The sequence below is a fragment of the Xenopus laevis genome, chromosome 7S (assembly GCF_017654675.1).
Source record: "Xenopus laevis strain J_2021 chromosome 7S, Xenopus_laevis_v10.1, whole genome shotgun sequence".
NCBI lineage: Eukaryota > Metazoa > Chordata > Amphibia > Anura > Pipidae > Xenopus > Xenopus laevis.
Genome location: NC_054384.1, coordinates 18,274,764 through 18,289,697, shown reverse-complemented (window position 1 = coordinate 18,289,697; position 14,934 = coordinate 18,274,764). Strand labels below are relative to the sequence as shown.

At 39.6% G+C, this 14,934-nt stretch overlaps 1 protein-coding gene across 2 annotated transcripts in view; it reads right to left on the bottom strand.

The window, feature by feature from the left end:
* nt5c2.S (cytosolic purine 5'-nucleotidase-like) overlaps nt 1-14,934 on the bottom strand; it is a 59,649-nt gene that overhangs the window by 20,605 nt on the left and 24,110 nt on the right. For both annotated transcript variants that reach the window (XM_041570943.1, XM_041570944.1), the window contains exons 3-5: nt 12,425-12,498; nt 5,853-5,970; nt 4,207-4,302 (exon numbers count right to left, since the gene is read on the bottom strand). In XM_041570943.1, the coding sequence (XP_041426877.1) occupies nt 4,207-4,302; nt 5,853-5,970; nt 12,425-12,498 (288 nt within the window). The remainder of the gene's footprint in view (nt 1-4,206; nt 4,303-5,852; nt 5,971-12,424; nt 12,499-14,934) is intronic.

The following is a 14,934-nucleotide window of genomic DNA, read 5'->3' as shown; positions in this document are numbered from 1 at the left end:
ATCAGCTAAAAAGACCATTTCAGGCGCCATTGCCAGCAAAACTGAGGGTAGCTGCCTGCTTGGCCCTGCACTGGGGCGGATAACATTTTTTAACCTGGCCAATCAATTTTCTGACAGATGTCGGACGAAAAATCGTAACATGTACGATCGTTCCATTCCCACTAACTTCACAATAATTTAACGGATTGGTCGGATTTCGCTAAAATCGTCATTCACCAAAGAAAAATCTTTGCTTCTATGGGGGCCTTTATTCGAATATTCGCTACCTTAAACCTGCAGAGTTCATTTACAAGTCAATGGCAGAGGTCCATTGAGCCATTTGCAGATGTTATTAGCCTTCCGGACATTCGAGTTTTTTTCCGGAGGAGAAAAACCAGATTCGTACGAATCAAATATAAACGGATACTATTCTAAATTTTGGGTTGGAACAATTCGATCGAATATTAGACATGCTATTAATTCAAATTAAAAGAAATTCACAGAAATTTGACCTTTGATAAATGGGCCTTCCCATGTTGGACTCTCACTTGCACATCACTTAGTTGTCTCTCTCGCTATTTATGGACACCACTTTGTACATTTCTGAAGCAGCAAACCAGGCAACTGATATTAGTTAGGATCACGGTCTAAATAAAAACTGGCCATCTTTAATGCAACAGGACTTCTGGATATGTATTATTTCTTGACTACACCCGCTTGGTGTTGCATTTTTTTACATTTTACATGCTTCCTATGGGACATTGTGGTTTATAGCTAGTCATTGTGGACCAAGCAGTGTATATCAGCGTTTAACTTTGGGAAACCCATTATCCAGGAAGCTTCTCTTACAGGAAGGTCATTTCCCATAGATTTAATTTTAATTAAATAATTCAAATTGTTTTTAAATTATTTCCTTTTTCTCTGTAATAATAAAACATTACCTTGTACTTGATTCCAAGTAAAGGTGGCCATACACGGGCCGATAAAAGCTGCCGACAGACCGTGTCGGCAGTTTATTGGCCCGTGTATGGGGCCCCCCAACGGGCTTCACCGATCGAGATCTGGCCGAAAGTCGGGCAGATCTTTATTGGATGGGATGAAAAATCCCGTCGGATTGCAGCCGCATCTATTCGTTGCGATCCGACCGCCCATTACTTTTCGTTAGGATCCGATTGTTGGGCCCTAGGGCCCACGATCGGATCAGCCCGATATTGCCCACCTCAAGGTGGCCATGTCGGAGAGAGATACGATCATTTGGCGACATCGCCAAACGAGCGGATCTCTCCGTGTATGGCCACCTTTAGGGCTCTTACACATGGCCGTTCCGACCTGCGCTCCCCTGCGTTCCGTTTTTTGGCCTTCAGCCGCAGGGGAGCGCAGGAATAGACGCAAGTCATTATTTGAAAAGGGGCTGTACTCACTCAGGCGCGTGTAGGCGCCGAACGCAGGTTCAGACGCAACATGCTGCATTTTTCCTGCGTTCGGCGCCTACACGCGCCTGAGTGAGTACAGCCCCATTTCAAATAATGACTTGCGTCTATTCCTGCACTCCCCTGCGGCTGAACGCCAAAAATTGGAACGCAGGGGAGCGCAGGTCGGAACGGCCGTGTGTAAGAGCCCTAAGATATAATTAATCCTTATTGGAGCTAAAACAATCCTATTGGGTTTAATGCTTAAATTACCTTTTAGTAGGCAATGCGTGGCGATCCAAATTACAGAAAGATCCCTTATCTGTTAACCCCTGGTCCCAGGCGTGTTAAATAACAGGTCCCAATAGCTACTACTGCTATCAGAAGCAGAAAGTTGATGGGATCATACACCCACATAATTGCTCACGTCTAATTACCTATAACATGTAATTAGCTATGGTCAGCTTACTGCCAATTAGACTGACAAAGGACTTAAAGGGGTGGTTCACCTTTCAGTTAACTTTGAGTTTGTTATAGAATGGCTAGTTCTAAGCAATATTTTAATTGGTCTTCATTATTTTTTTTTTTATATATAGTTTTAGAATTATTTTGCGGTTTCTTCTGACTCTTTTCCCAAATGGGGGTCACTGACCCAATTGTTATTGATAATTTTAATTACTCATCTTTCTATTCCGGCCCCTCCTATTCATTGTCCAGTCTCTTATTCAAATCAGTGAATGGTTGCTAGGGTAATTTGGATCCTAGCAACCAGATGGCTCAAATTCCAAACTGGAGAGCTGCTGAATAAAAAGCTAAATAACTCAAAAACCACAAATAATAAAATATGAAAACCAGAATATCACTCTCTACTAGGGATGCACCGAATCCAGGATTCGGTTCGGGATTCAGCCGGATTCGGCCGAATCCTTCTGCCCAGCCAAACCAAATCCAAATTTGCAAATTAGGGGCAGGAAGGGAAATCGCATGACTTTTTGTCACAAATCAAGAAAGTAAAAAATGTTTTCATGTTCACACTCCTAATTTGTATATTATCGGATTTGGTTCGGTATTCGGCCGAATCGTTCTCGAAGGATTTGGGGGTAGGCCGAATCCAAAATAGTGGATTCGGTGCATCCCTACTCTCTACAGCATACTAAGAGTTAATTTAAAGGTGAACAACCCCTCTAATGTAATGTTATTTAGGATCACATTGCTGTGGCTCTGCAGTACGAGCATGCTTTTGCCTATACCGTTACACAAAGAATGATAAAGTCATTGGTATGAAGAGAGGAGACTAATCAGACAAGTCTGAATCTAGATTAAGGTGCTTCTATGATTAACCTAAGTATTTTGTGTAAACAGTTTCTACACGCAGAAAACGGCTGCACGTGTGTGTGCATTTTTAGACTGCCTCTATTATACAATATGTAACTTAATGGTGTCATTATAAAACACAATCATCATTATTATATTATGGGTACATGACCAATGGTAACACAACTGTCCTCTCCCATTGGCAGAGCCTGTTCTAATGGATGTTTCAAATGACAATAGTAGTTGAACAATTAGTCACTGTGTTTCCTCTTTTAAAAGTTATAGTGTTCAAATAAACTGCAAAAGGGGTTTGCCTGCTGCTTGTAAGAATGGAGCAACACAGAGAACACTGGACTTTGAATGGATGTGTTAAGCTCAGTGGCTTCCCTATCTTTATAGTGCACATTGCATCATGCAATGACCGAATTATCAGGCAATGCTGAGCTGTAATCAGCTATATAAAGAAAAAACAATGGAATAGGAATACTCAAGGGTATTGTTTGCAATGGCTTTTTAGCATTACAAACACTGGCAGTTGTGTTTTGACATTGCCCATGTATCTAAGCTACCTTTTATATGGTTCCCTGCATCATACTGCAGTGCTACTGATACAGGTTACAAGCCGTTTATAGTTTTGTTCTTTTGGTTCAGTCAGGCAAGCATTGTATTATTTTTTTATTTATTTATTAGCACAAAAACTGTTGCTCCACTACGACAGAGTTTCCCAAACTATAAGGGTCAGGGCACACAGGCAGATTCGGGGAGATTAGTCGCCTGGCGACAAACCTCCTCTTCTTCAGGGCGACTAATCTCCCCGAACTGCCTCCCCACGGCTAAAATGTAAATTGCCGGCAGGATGGCACTCGGAGCGATTCATTTTCCGAAGTCGCCTCGAAGTTTCCTCGTCAGGCAACTTCAGAAAACGAATCGCTTCGAGTGCCATCCCACCGGCGAGTTACACTTTAGCTGGCGGGAAGGCAGAGAAGGCAGTTCGGGGAGATTAGTCGCCCGAAGAAGAGGAGATTTGTCGCCGGGAGACTAATCTCCCCGAATCTGCCTGTGTGCCCTGACCCTAAGGAAAGTAAAAATAAAAACCAATAGAAAAGGGAGCCTAGTGTGTGGACTGGTTGTTTGACCTAATAAATCCAAGTTTTCCCTTTTTGCAACAAAAAAGTGCTGCAGCGGTATTTGTTCATGTATACTATATTTGGGTGTGTCACATCCTATAAGGTTCCCTGACACATAGAAAACTGTAACCACGTAGGTTTACAGTGCACATGCTCCAGGTCACAATATATTTGGAGACGGGGCCTGAGCAAGAACCGTATTGTGTAAAAATTGGTATTCTTCCCTTTTAAACTGATATTCTGACCTGCAGATCACGAGGATTAAACTTCCATTTCCAGGTCTAAAACTATTCACACCTGCCACCAGAGACCACTGACCATATTAAAATAGTAATCCTGTTAAATCCACATGGGTGAAAAAGGATTTCTGTACTTACCCTCTCATGAAGTTAAAGCCATGCACACAGACAAGGATATTCCCATAGGCATCAACCTTTAACATATTCCCATAGGTTGAATCAAAAACAAGACCCCTGTGGGGAGAAAACAAAAAAGCACAAATTCACTTTACACATAAAAACTGGAATTCAAACATCACTTAACATTGAAAGTCACTTAAAGGGATACTGTCATGGGAATTTTTTTTTCTTTCGAAATGAATCAGTTAATAGTGCTGCTCCAGCAGAATTCTGCACTGAAATCCATTTCTCAAAAGAGCAAACAGATTTTTTTATATTCAATTTTGAAATCTGACATGGGGCTACACATATTGTCAATTTCCCAGCTGCCCCAAGTCATGTGACTTGTGCTCTGATAAACTTCAATCACTCTTTACTGCTGTACTGCAAGTTGGAGTGATATCACCCCCTCCCTTCCCCCCCCCCAGCAGACAAACAAAAGAACAATGGGAAGGTAACCAGATAACAGCTCCCTAACACAAGATTACAGCTGCCTGGTAGATCTAAGAACAACACTCAATAGTAAAAACCCATGTCCCACTGAAACACATTCAGTTACATTGAGAAGGAAAAACAGCAGCCTGCCAGAAAGCATTTCTCTCCTAAAGTGCAGGCACAAGTCATATGACTGGGGGCAGCTGGGAAATTGACAAAATGTCTCGCCCCATGTCAGATTTCAAAATTGATTATAAAAAAATCTGGTTTCTCTTTTGAGAAATGGATTTCAGTGCAGAATTCTGCTGGAGTAGCACTATTAACTGATGTGTTTTGTAAAAAACATGTTTTCCGATGACAGGATCCCTTTAACACTGAAAGTAAAACTTATCACTGAAAGTCTCAAGCATGCCTGTATTTCTTCTAATTCCAATTCAGCGTGTTGGTCTTACATTACCCTGACAAAGATCCTGATGCTGCAATGAATTTAAAGGGGACCCCTCACCCAAAAAATGTATTCAAAATCCTATTTTATCCCATTAGTCAAGCAAAATGAACTTTAATTACACTATATAAATTATTTGAATCTGGTTTCCTTCAGTTTGGGAATTCATAATTATAGCAAGCAGGCAGGAGCCATTTTGTGAACACTGTTATTAAGGCAAGTCTTGTATCATCTCAGAATCTTGTTTCTGCACCAGAATGGGGGACCCATGTACTGGTTACACAATTAAATGGTTAAGAAAATGGGGGAATGTGTGGAGAGCAGTGACATCTAGGAAATGCTAAATGGAAAGTGAAAGTTATTGTCTGCCCCGCCTCTATGCCTAAGGCATAGAGGCGGGGCAGACAATATTTGATTGACAGCTGAGATTTTTAAATTAGCTTACAACAGCTTTGAATGCTTTAATAAAAATAGAAATTGGATTTCATATTTAATTTGAAAAGGATTTTTATTATACAGATGTGTGTGTCTGGGTGACAGGTCCACTTTAATGGCAGTTACACCGGTATAGTTTTCAGCAGTACTCTAGCATGTCACAGCCCAGCACCATGTCATTTATAAAAATGGAACTGCCCACCCATTCAGACATTAACAGTAAAGATAAATCGAATAGAAGTGGGGAGACAAGCTCAGGCTGCTGGAGATTACATTTAGCGATCCTGCCCAGCTTATAAAATATACTCACCTGGTAGGAAATGTGGGATCATAGACAAAATTTAGAAGCTCTTGAGGGTAACCAATGGATACAAGCCTTTCAACGGTGAGATCAAAGCCAAGGGATTCGTACTCTGGAGACTTGTATACTGAAACAGAGCAAATACACATATGCAAACGGCAGGTAGGCTATAAGTATATGCTGAAAGCGAAGGCTATTTTTTTATATATTATCTTGCACTGTATTCAAAAGACATGCGCATGTTTGTACTGTGCCCCCCCCATAATAAAATATATTGAGGTCTTGCAAGGCTATATAAAAAGACATAAAAGTACTTTTATACAGGGCACTTAATTCTAATATAGGTATATGATCTATTATCCAGAATGCTCAGGACCTGGGATTTTCCAGATAAGGGGCCTTTGCATAATTTTGATCATCTTACTAAAAAATAATTGAAATTAAACCTCAATGATTATATCTTAGTTGGTAACAAGTACAAGTTACTGTTTTAATATTACAGAGAAAAAGGAAAGTCCGTTTTAAATTAAATTTGAGTTGATTAAAATGAACATCAGTAGATCATGCTTAAATTTAATTTAAAGGTAAACTATACCTTTAATGATCAGCACAGAATGAAATGTGAGCACAGTACCATATTGACAACTTTTTGAATGGAAATTCCATTTTGTTGGTAAATGACAAAGCATAAAAACCAGTAAATCATGCTAGATGTCTAATAATAGAGATTGAGTAAGATAAAGAAGCCAATAATAGGTGGGTAAGGCTCCAGATAAGCTCAAATATTTTCTGAGTGACATTAAAAAGTTTATCTTGAGAGGGTTAGAAAGGTTTTGAGTTTATCTTAAAACGGAACAGGACTTTTCCCCCACAGGATCATTGGACACTTGTAATGTCAGCATATATGATGGAAAGCATTATTGCTACACATATTATCATTCAGCAGTCCCTCATTAAAATAACTTCCTTCAGCACGGGCACAGGCTGTACAGGGAACATTACATTTCAGGGGTTTCCTCTCTGTCAGAAAAAAGCAGAAGTCGCTATAAGGAAAAATACAGTTTCAAGGACTGAAATTGAGCCACTTATGAAATGCTCTTCTCAACACTTTTGCATTTTCTTCAATTTTGTAAGGTTTGTACAGTTATTTGTGTTCTGTAACCCAGCAATGTGTGGCTGTGCCAAAAGATAGAATATGGGTGCTTGGATTATATGTTTGGATTTACATCTTTAGTTATGAGAATGCAGCTTTGAAGTGGGTAGGGCAAGGGTGAGCGTGCAGCCAATCAAATCATTAGAATATTTATACATTCCAATAAAGTGCCAGCAAGAATAGGGACAAACATTAGATAGCTTTAAACCTGCACCAAGGGATCAGTTTCTTAACCAGAAAACATCCAACCCACAGATCTCTAATTATAACTGCTAAATAATCTTCGGATAATAAAGAGCTATTTTAATGTTTTCACATATCTGTCACTTAATGAGATATGGGCTCCAGCCCAAACTGTGGACTAAATGGAAAACGTATGAAAAAAGTCTCTCTAGTTGTGAAATATATCCTGTTCACTTTAACAAGCCTTCTTTGTCCTTTTCTGTCATAACTTGAAACATTTTGGCAAGAATTCAAAAGGCACAGTGTTCTATTATTTTTAGGTGGCCCTGGAACCACCGAGTCAAATTCTTCGGCTGTTGTATTAGTACAGGATGTTCTGAATGTCCAGTAAGCGGGATAGGGATAACAGAAAACTACAGAAAGAAAAGGCTACGGATGAAAGGAAATGACAGAGATAATGTGTGTATGGGCAGTACGAATATGCCCCCCCCCCACCCCAAGGAAAATCAATATGTGCAACGGATACAAGAATTCCAGGAACAGACAGCGAGTGTGAACGTTGAAGGTGGAAAGCTATTCAGCATATAAAAGCCTATAATTATTACCCTCAAAAGGTCAACAATTATAGATGGGTATATCTGCAATTATAGCTGGCATCTGCATAATGTATTTTTATTATTACAAAAGATTAATAATTAATCGGATACACCTAATATTTTACTTAAAATATATATATTTAATACATTTCATCATATGGACTTGAATCCTTGCTGCAATTCATCGTTGAACGGCGCTGTATGTACTCCATTCTTTTTACTTTTTCTACTGTTGTGAGACAGCAATTCAGTGGCTGCTAGAGGGTGTAGGGATATAAAGGACTGGCAGGGGTTCCTTTACAAATGTACATATTCAATAGGGGCATACAAAACCATCCCCCAAATTGAAATCAATGGATTAGATGAAGCTCACACTTTGTAATTGTTTTTTTTTTTTATAAAAGAAAGAAAGATTAAAACTAGGTAAGCTTTATCAGAAAGATCTATATAAATACACCAGTAAACCCTCAAGGTAATGCTGCTCTGAGTCCTCAGTGAAAAGAAACACAACATTTCTTTCCTTCTATTGTGTACACATGGGCTTCTGTATCAGTTTTCTTCAGCTTAAACCTCCATAGCTAGGGTTGAGCATGCTCAGTTTGTTCCTCTCCCTGTCCCTCGTCCCCTCCCTGCTGTAATCTGAGTCCAGGTCTATGAGTGAGCAGGGAGAGACTCAGTCAGGAAGTGATGTCACACCAAGCTAATATGGCAGCTGCTATCCTAAACAGAGAGTTATACAGAACTGAATCCTAATGTGCATATTCAAATTAGGGGTGGGAAGGGGAAAACATTTTTACTTTCATCTTTTGTGACAAAAAGTCACGCAATTTCCCTCCCCGCCCCTTCAGTTCAGTTAGGCTGGGCAGAAGGATTCAGCTGAATCCGAATACTGCTGAAAAAGGCCCAATCCTGGCCGAATCCCGAACTGGATCCTGGATTCAGTGCATCCCTAATTTATATAGACCTTTCTGATAAAGCTTACTAAATTTTAGCCTTTCCTTCTCCTTTAACAGAGAGCAAACGGCTATATGAAAAATAAAGTGCAGAATTGCACCTATAGTAACACCAAACACAAAGCAGTTGTTCCATGACACTGCAGCATTTAGAACCTGGTGCCTATACCTTAGCTCCGATTGACTGTGGCGTTTCGTAGTGACAGTTTGACAATTCGGTATGAGAACCAATTAAGAGGCGCTTATGGGGTGATATGATAACTATGTATAAATATATAAGGGGATCATCTCATAATCTTTCATGCTTTATTTACCAGTAGGTCTTTCCAGCTGACGCAAGGTCGATTAGAAGAAAGGAGGTTTCTCCTAAATATTCAGAAGGGGTTTTTTTTACAGTGAGAGCTGTGAAGATGTGGAATTCTCTCCCTGAATCAGTGGTACAGGCTGATACATTAGATAGCTTTAAAGGAGAAGGAAACCTAGTCGGTGCAAAATCCCTCCCCCCCTCCCGTGTATTGCCCACCCTCCCTCCTCCCCCCTGGCCTACCCGTCCCGCTGGGCAAATGCCCCTAACTTGTTACTTACCCTTCTGCGCAGGTCCAGTCCAGGAAATTCACAGGCACCATCTTCTTCCATGCGATCTTCTTCCTGCTTTGAACGGCGTTTTGGCGCATGTGCAGTAGGAGCATTTCGCCGGTACGGATCTACTGCGCATTCGCCAAAAGTCACAAAGTTTTCCGATTTCACTTTGTGACTTTTGGCGCATGCGCAGTAGATCGTACCGGCAAAATGCTCCTACTGCGCATGCGCCAGTCAAATCGCTTGGAAGAAGATGGCGTCGGTGAACTCCGTGGACTGGACCTGCGCAGAAGGGTAAGTAACAAGTTAGGGGCATTTGCCCAGCGGGACGGGTAGGCCAGGGGGGAGGGTTTTTGCGCCGACTAGGTTTCCTTCTCCTTTAAGAAGGGGTTGGATGGCTTTTTAGCAAGTGAAGGAATACAGGGTTATGGGAGATAGATCATAGTACAAGTCGTTCCAGGAATGCACACAGATGCCACACATTTATTACACTGTAAAGCATCATGGCTGGTTCACAGTGGATAACAGCAGATAATATAAACATGTCTCTGCTCTACAGAGAAAACTAAAGCAGCGATCCATGTTTACAAGTGCTCACAAGTTTCCAGAAGCTGCCATTCAATATCCCTGATGTGAATGCAACTCTGTGTCTCTCTAATGTTCCGAATGTCGGTGATCCATGAACTTAAAGCAGCTTAAGGGGCGCACAAGTAACCTAATACACAGGTATTGAAATAGACTCTAATTCCAAAAGCTTAAAGTATGATGCTTGATGAAAATGACCTTGGTGCCTCTTCCAGCAATAAGCAGAATAATTCTATGCCTCTGCCATCTCAAGAAGAAGGGAAATTACTCTTTCCCAGCTGTTGATTGATATTCCGTGAGACATGTTTATTTATACAACAGTCGAATATCTGTATGTTGACTTAAACAGTGTTCAGTTTAATCAGACAGATTTTGCAACGTACTGGACAGAGCCATAATATTTTACAAGGCATTTTTATCACGGAGCCCCTGGCAGCCAAAAAAATCATTAATAACTATAATGATGCTGCAATCTCTTAAAGGGGTACTGTCATGTAAAACGCATCAGTTAATAGTGCTGCTTCAGCAGAATTCTGCACTGAAATCAGTTTCTCAAAAGAGCAAACATATTTTTTTATATTTAATTTGGAAATCTGACATGGGGCTAGACCTATTGACAAGTTTCCCAGCTGCCCCAAGTCATATGACTCTGATAAACTTCAGTCACTCTTTACTGCTGTACTGCAAGTTGGAATCATATCTACTCCCCTCCCTTTCCCCCCAGCAGCCTAACATCGGAAGGTAACCAGATAGAAGCTCCCTAACACAAGATAACAGCTGCCTGGTAGATCTAAGAAAAGCACTCAATAGTAAAATCCAGGTCCCACTGAGACACATTCAGTTACATTGAGTAGGAGAAACAACAGCCTGCCAGAAAGCAGTTCCATTCTAAAGTGCTGGCTCTTTCTGAAAGCACATGACCAGGCTGCATACACACCAATATTACAGCTAAAAAAAATACACTCGCTGGTTCAGGATTAAAATTTTATATGGTAGAGTGAATTATTTACAGTGTAAACAGTGTAATTTAGAAATAAAAACTACACAATAAAAATCATGACAGAATCCCTTTAAAGTGTGCCACCCCTAGCCAAACCAACTGCACACGCTTTAACGTGAGCTCCATCCTTCCTCCCACCCCCACATTCTTTCTATAATTTCCACTATATTTTCTCCACATTTTTTTATGTTATCTTGATGATGAAGACTGGACCTCCTAGGGACAACCAGAGAACCCGACATCCTGGGTTCACTCTTGGAGAATGTAGATATAAATGGTAGGAGTTTTTTTTATTGGCCCAGGGTGCACATAAAGGTAGGTTGATGACAATTCTCCTAGGCTGGGGTCCACTGGAAGATCCTCTGGTACTTGTCTGACCCAGTTCAAGTCTATTTATTTACCATATACTTAAGTTATGCATCTTCCCCACATACTTGCACTGCACCACATTTTATGCAAAACTGACTGTGACAGAGCAAACATAAGTAAGAGGAACCAAAAAATGAAGGGGACAACAATCGAGATGCCACCAAAATGACGCATAGGCTGCTAATAGCACTGTTTATATGGTTTGTATATCTATTTGCAAAATCTGCACAGTCCAATTTTTGTGTTGCACAAACCACAATAATAATTTGACTGACTAATTGTATTGTACATGTATGAGATCCATTATCCGACAACCCATTATCCAGAAAGCTCCGAATTATAGAAAGGCTGTCTCCCATAGATTCCATTTTATCCAAATAATCCACATTTTTTAAAAATATTTCCTTTTTCTCTGTAATAATAAAACAGTACCTTGTACTTGATCCCAACTAAGATATAATTAATTCTTATTGGAAGCAAAACAAGCCTATTGGCTTTATTTAATGTTTACATGATTTTCTAGTAGAGTAGGGAATGAAGAAGATCTGTTATCTGGAAAACCCCAGGTCCTGAGCATTCTGGATAACAGATCCCATACCTGTATTGTATTGTATTGTAGAGAGACCAGTCATCTAAATTTATCATGATTTTGTTAGACGGGGTTTGTAGACGGACGAAAACTACTGCAGAGTTAAGAACCACCAACACAATTATCCAGTCTATCAAGTGAATTAATATGTTATCATGGGAATAAAGTGAATTGCACAATACTATATTATATAATATATATATATATTATATATATTATAGTACAATTTTTACAAAGAGCAAAGAACCACTGAGAAAATATAGTTTAGAACAAGTGGACAGCAGGATAAATGTAATGCTCTCTATTGAATTTGGCTTTATATGAGATGTAATGCTGCTGGCCGTATTTAGCATAAAGCATATAATTCTTACACTGCCCAGCCAATGACAAAGGGTTAAACTGGATAGTCGGTATATTCTGTCTGAATCCTGCAAATACTTTTCCAGGTAATGTTGACCCAAATAGGCTGTAATAAGATTCTAGGAAATCAGTTTTTGTGAAACAAAAAGCAAACTAAAAATAGGTCATCGCACACTAGACACTTTGTATGGCCTCAGATTCTTTCCATGCTCACCAGCGAGTGTATAATCCATATCGAATCCAAAGCACTTGATCTTTTCCATGGCAAGACTTCTGTTCACAAAGACCCTAAAGGACAAGAAAAGTAATGACATAAGTGAGATGGTAAAGGAATGATACGCAAGCTTATTTATTGCTTCTGTGCAGCAAAAAATAGTCCAACTAATGTTACTCAGGATATTATATCATATACAGGTATGGGACCTGTTATCCAGAATGCTCGGGACCTGGGGTTTTCCGGATAACGGATCTTTCCGTAATTTGGGTCTTCATACCTTAAGTCTACTAGAAATTAATTTAAGAATTAAATAAACCCATTAGGCTGGTTTTGCTTCCAATAAGGATTAATTATATTTTAGTTGGGATCAAGTATAAGGTACTATTTTATTATTACAGAGAAAAAGGAAAACATTTTTAAAAATTTGGATTATTTGGGTAAAATTGAGTCTATGGGAGACAGCCATTCCATAATTCGGAGCTTTCTGGATATCGGGTTTCCGGATAAGGGATCCTATACCTGTATATATATATATATATATATATATATATATATATATATATATATATATATATATATATATATATATATATATATATATATATATATATAGATATATCACTTTAAGCTAAACGTATCAACACTTATCAAACACGTAAAATGAAAATCCCGGAAATAAAACAAACAAGGAAAGCTCTATTCTTCAGTATTTCCATGCCTGCTGATACATTGTTTATGTTATTGAAGGATTTAAATCTCTTGAAATGATTCGAAAAGAAAGCTTAGTACAACAAAAGAAAAGAACAACTTTTTATGAAAATGCATGTGTTTAGTCCTATAAATCTGCCAAACACCAAATAAAACCAAATCAAAAAAAAAATGTGGGGATGAGAATGTCCATTTCCATTTAGGAAACTGTTATCCAGCCTACCTCATAATAAAGGATCATCTACACCAGGGATCCCCAACCTTTTGAACCCATGAGCAACATTCAAAAGTAAAAGGAGTTGGGGAGCAACACCAGCATGAAAAATGTTCCGGGGTGCCAAATAAGGGCTGTAATTGCCCATTTAGTGACCTCTATGCGGATTGTCAACCTACATTGAGGCTCTGTTTGTCAGTACACCTGTACAAGCCTGGAATTTAAAAATAAGCTCCTGCTTTGAGGCCACTGGGAGCAACATCCAAGGGGTTGGAGAGCAACATGTTGCTTGTGAGCTACTGGTTTGGGGTCACTGATCTACACTGAATCCCCTTTAAAATGCTTAGAACAGAATGTATGCTTCAGTTTATAGAGCTTTCTAAATGCCAGCTGTATCCTTGATCCATTTCAATCAGGTCTCTACAAAGACCACTCTGATGAGAAGCTTTAGCAGGTCGACAATGAGATTCAAGCTACGAAGGAGCAAGGGGATATTAACGGCATTATTTTATAACACAGTGTCATGTGGTACTCTTGCCCACTCTACATCATCATCGGATCTTGTTTCAGAAAGGGTCTCCCCCAAAAAACAAATGGCTGAACCTCAGGGTCATTTAATCAGCTCTGTTCTGGTTGTGAAGTTGCTCAGTGGAAAACACTGACATCATTACATTTTATGTCACTGCAGCCCCATAGAGTATGTAAATTACTCAAAATATTTGCCTCTGACAGCAGAGTAACAACTTATAATGAATGCTGTCAGATGAAGGATCTGTTGCAATAACCACTCCTCAGCAAAGCAAACAGGGTCACATAAGGTAACATAAATCAGTTGTGGGACCATAGCAGAGAAGTAGACAGGCCTGATTTAGCTAGTCATTGTTTGCTTAAAACCATGGGCTGCTTAAATTCATAATAATTACGATGCCAACAGGTCTTGCATAAGCTTCCAAACCGTGAACATTTCACTGCAGATACAATGCATTAATTTCATATGGCTTTTAATGCAATTAGTGCAATTTATTTCAATGCTTTGTGATTGTAGTTTTATACAACTAAGGGGAAAATTTACTCACCTCCAAAGTTGCGCCAGCGTTGGCTTCGCCACACTTCTCCAGGTCGCCGCTAATTCACTAAAATCTGAAGTTGCGCTCAGGGAGGCGAAAGGTAGCGAAGTTGCGCTAGCGTTAATTCGCCAAGCAAAGCGAAGTTACGCTAGCGATGCCTAATTTGTATACAGCGCCAAGTTAAAGTAGAATGGACGTATATGTAGCAGCAAATACATTAAACTACACAAGCATGGGAAAGCTTTATAAAATAAAATAGAGTTTTTATTTTGCCCTATGCATGTGCCCACTGTATAGTTTAGGTGCCATATGTTAGGAAATGTAGGGGTGAAGCAGGGTACCCCCAAAAAAATTTACAATCTTTTTCAGCCTATCACCCTTAAAAAGTAAAAGTCGCCAGCGTTTTTTGGGACATAGAACAATGCTGCACAACGCTTTTTACTGTTGTAATGACCTGCTTCCCTTCAGCTCAGCACAGAATCCTTTGTTCCATAATGATCTGCTTTTTAAAGGAATTG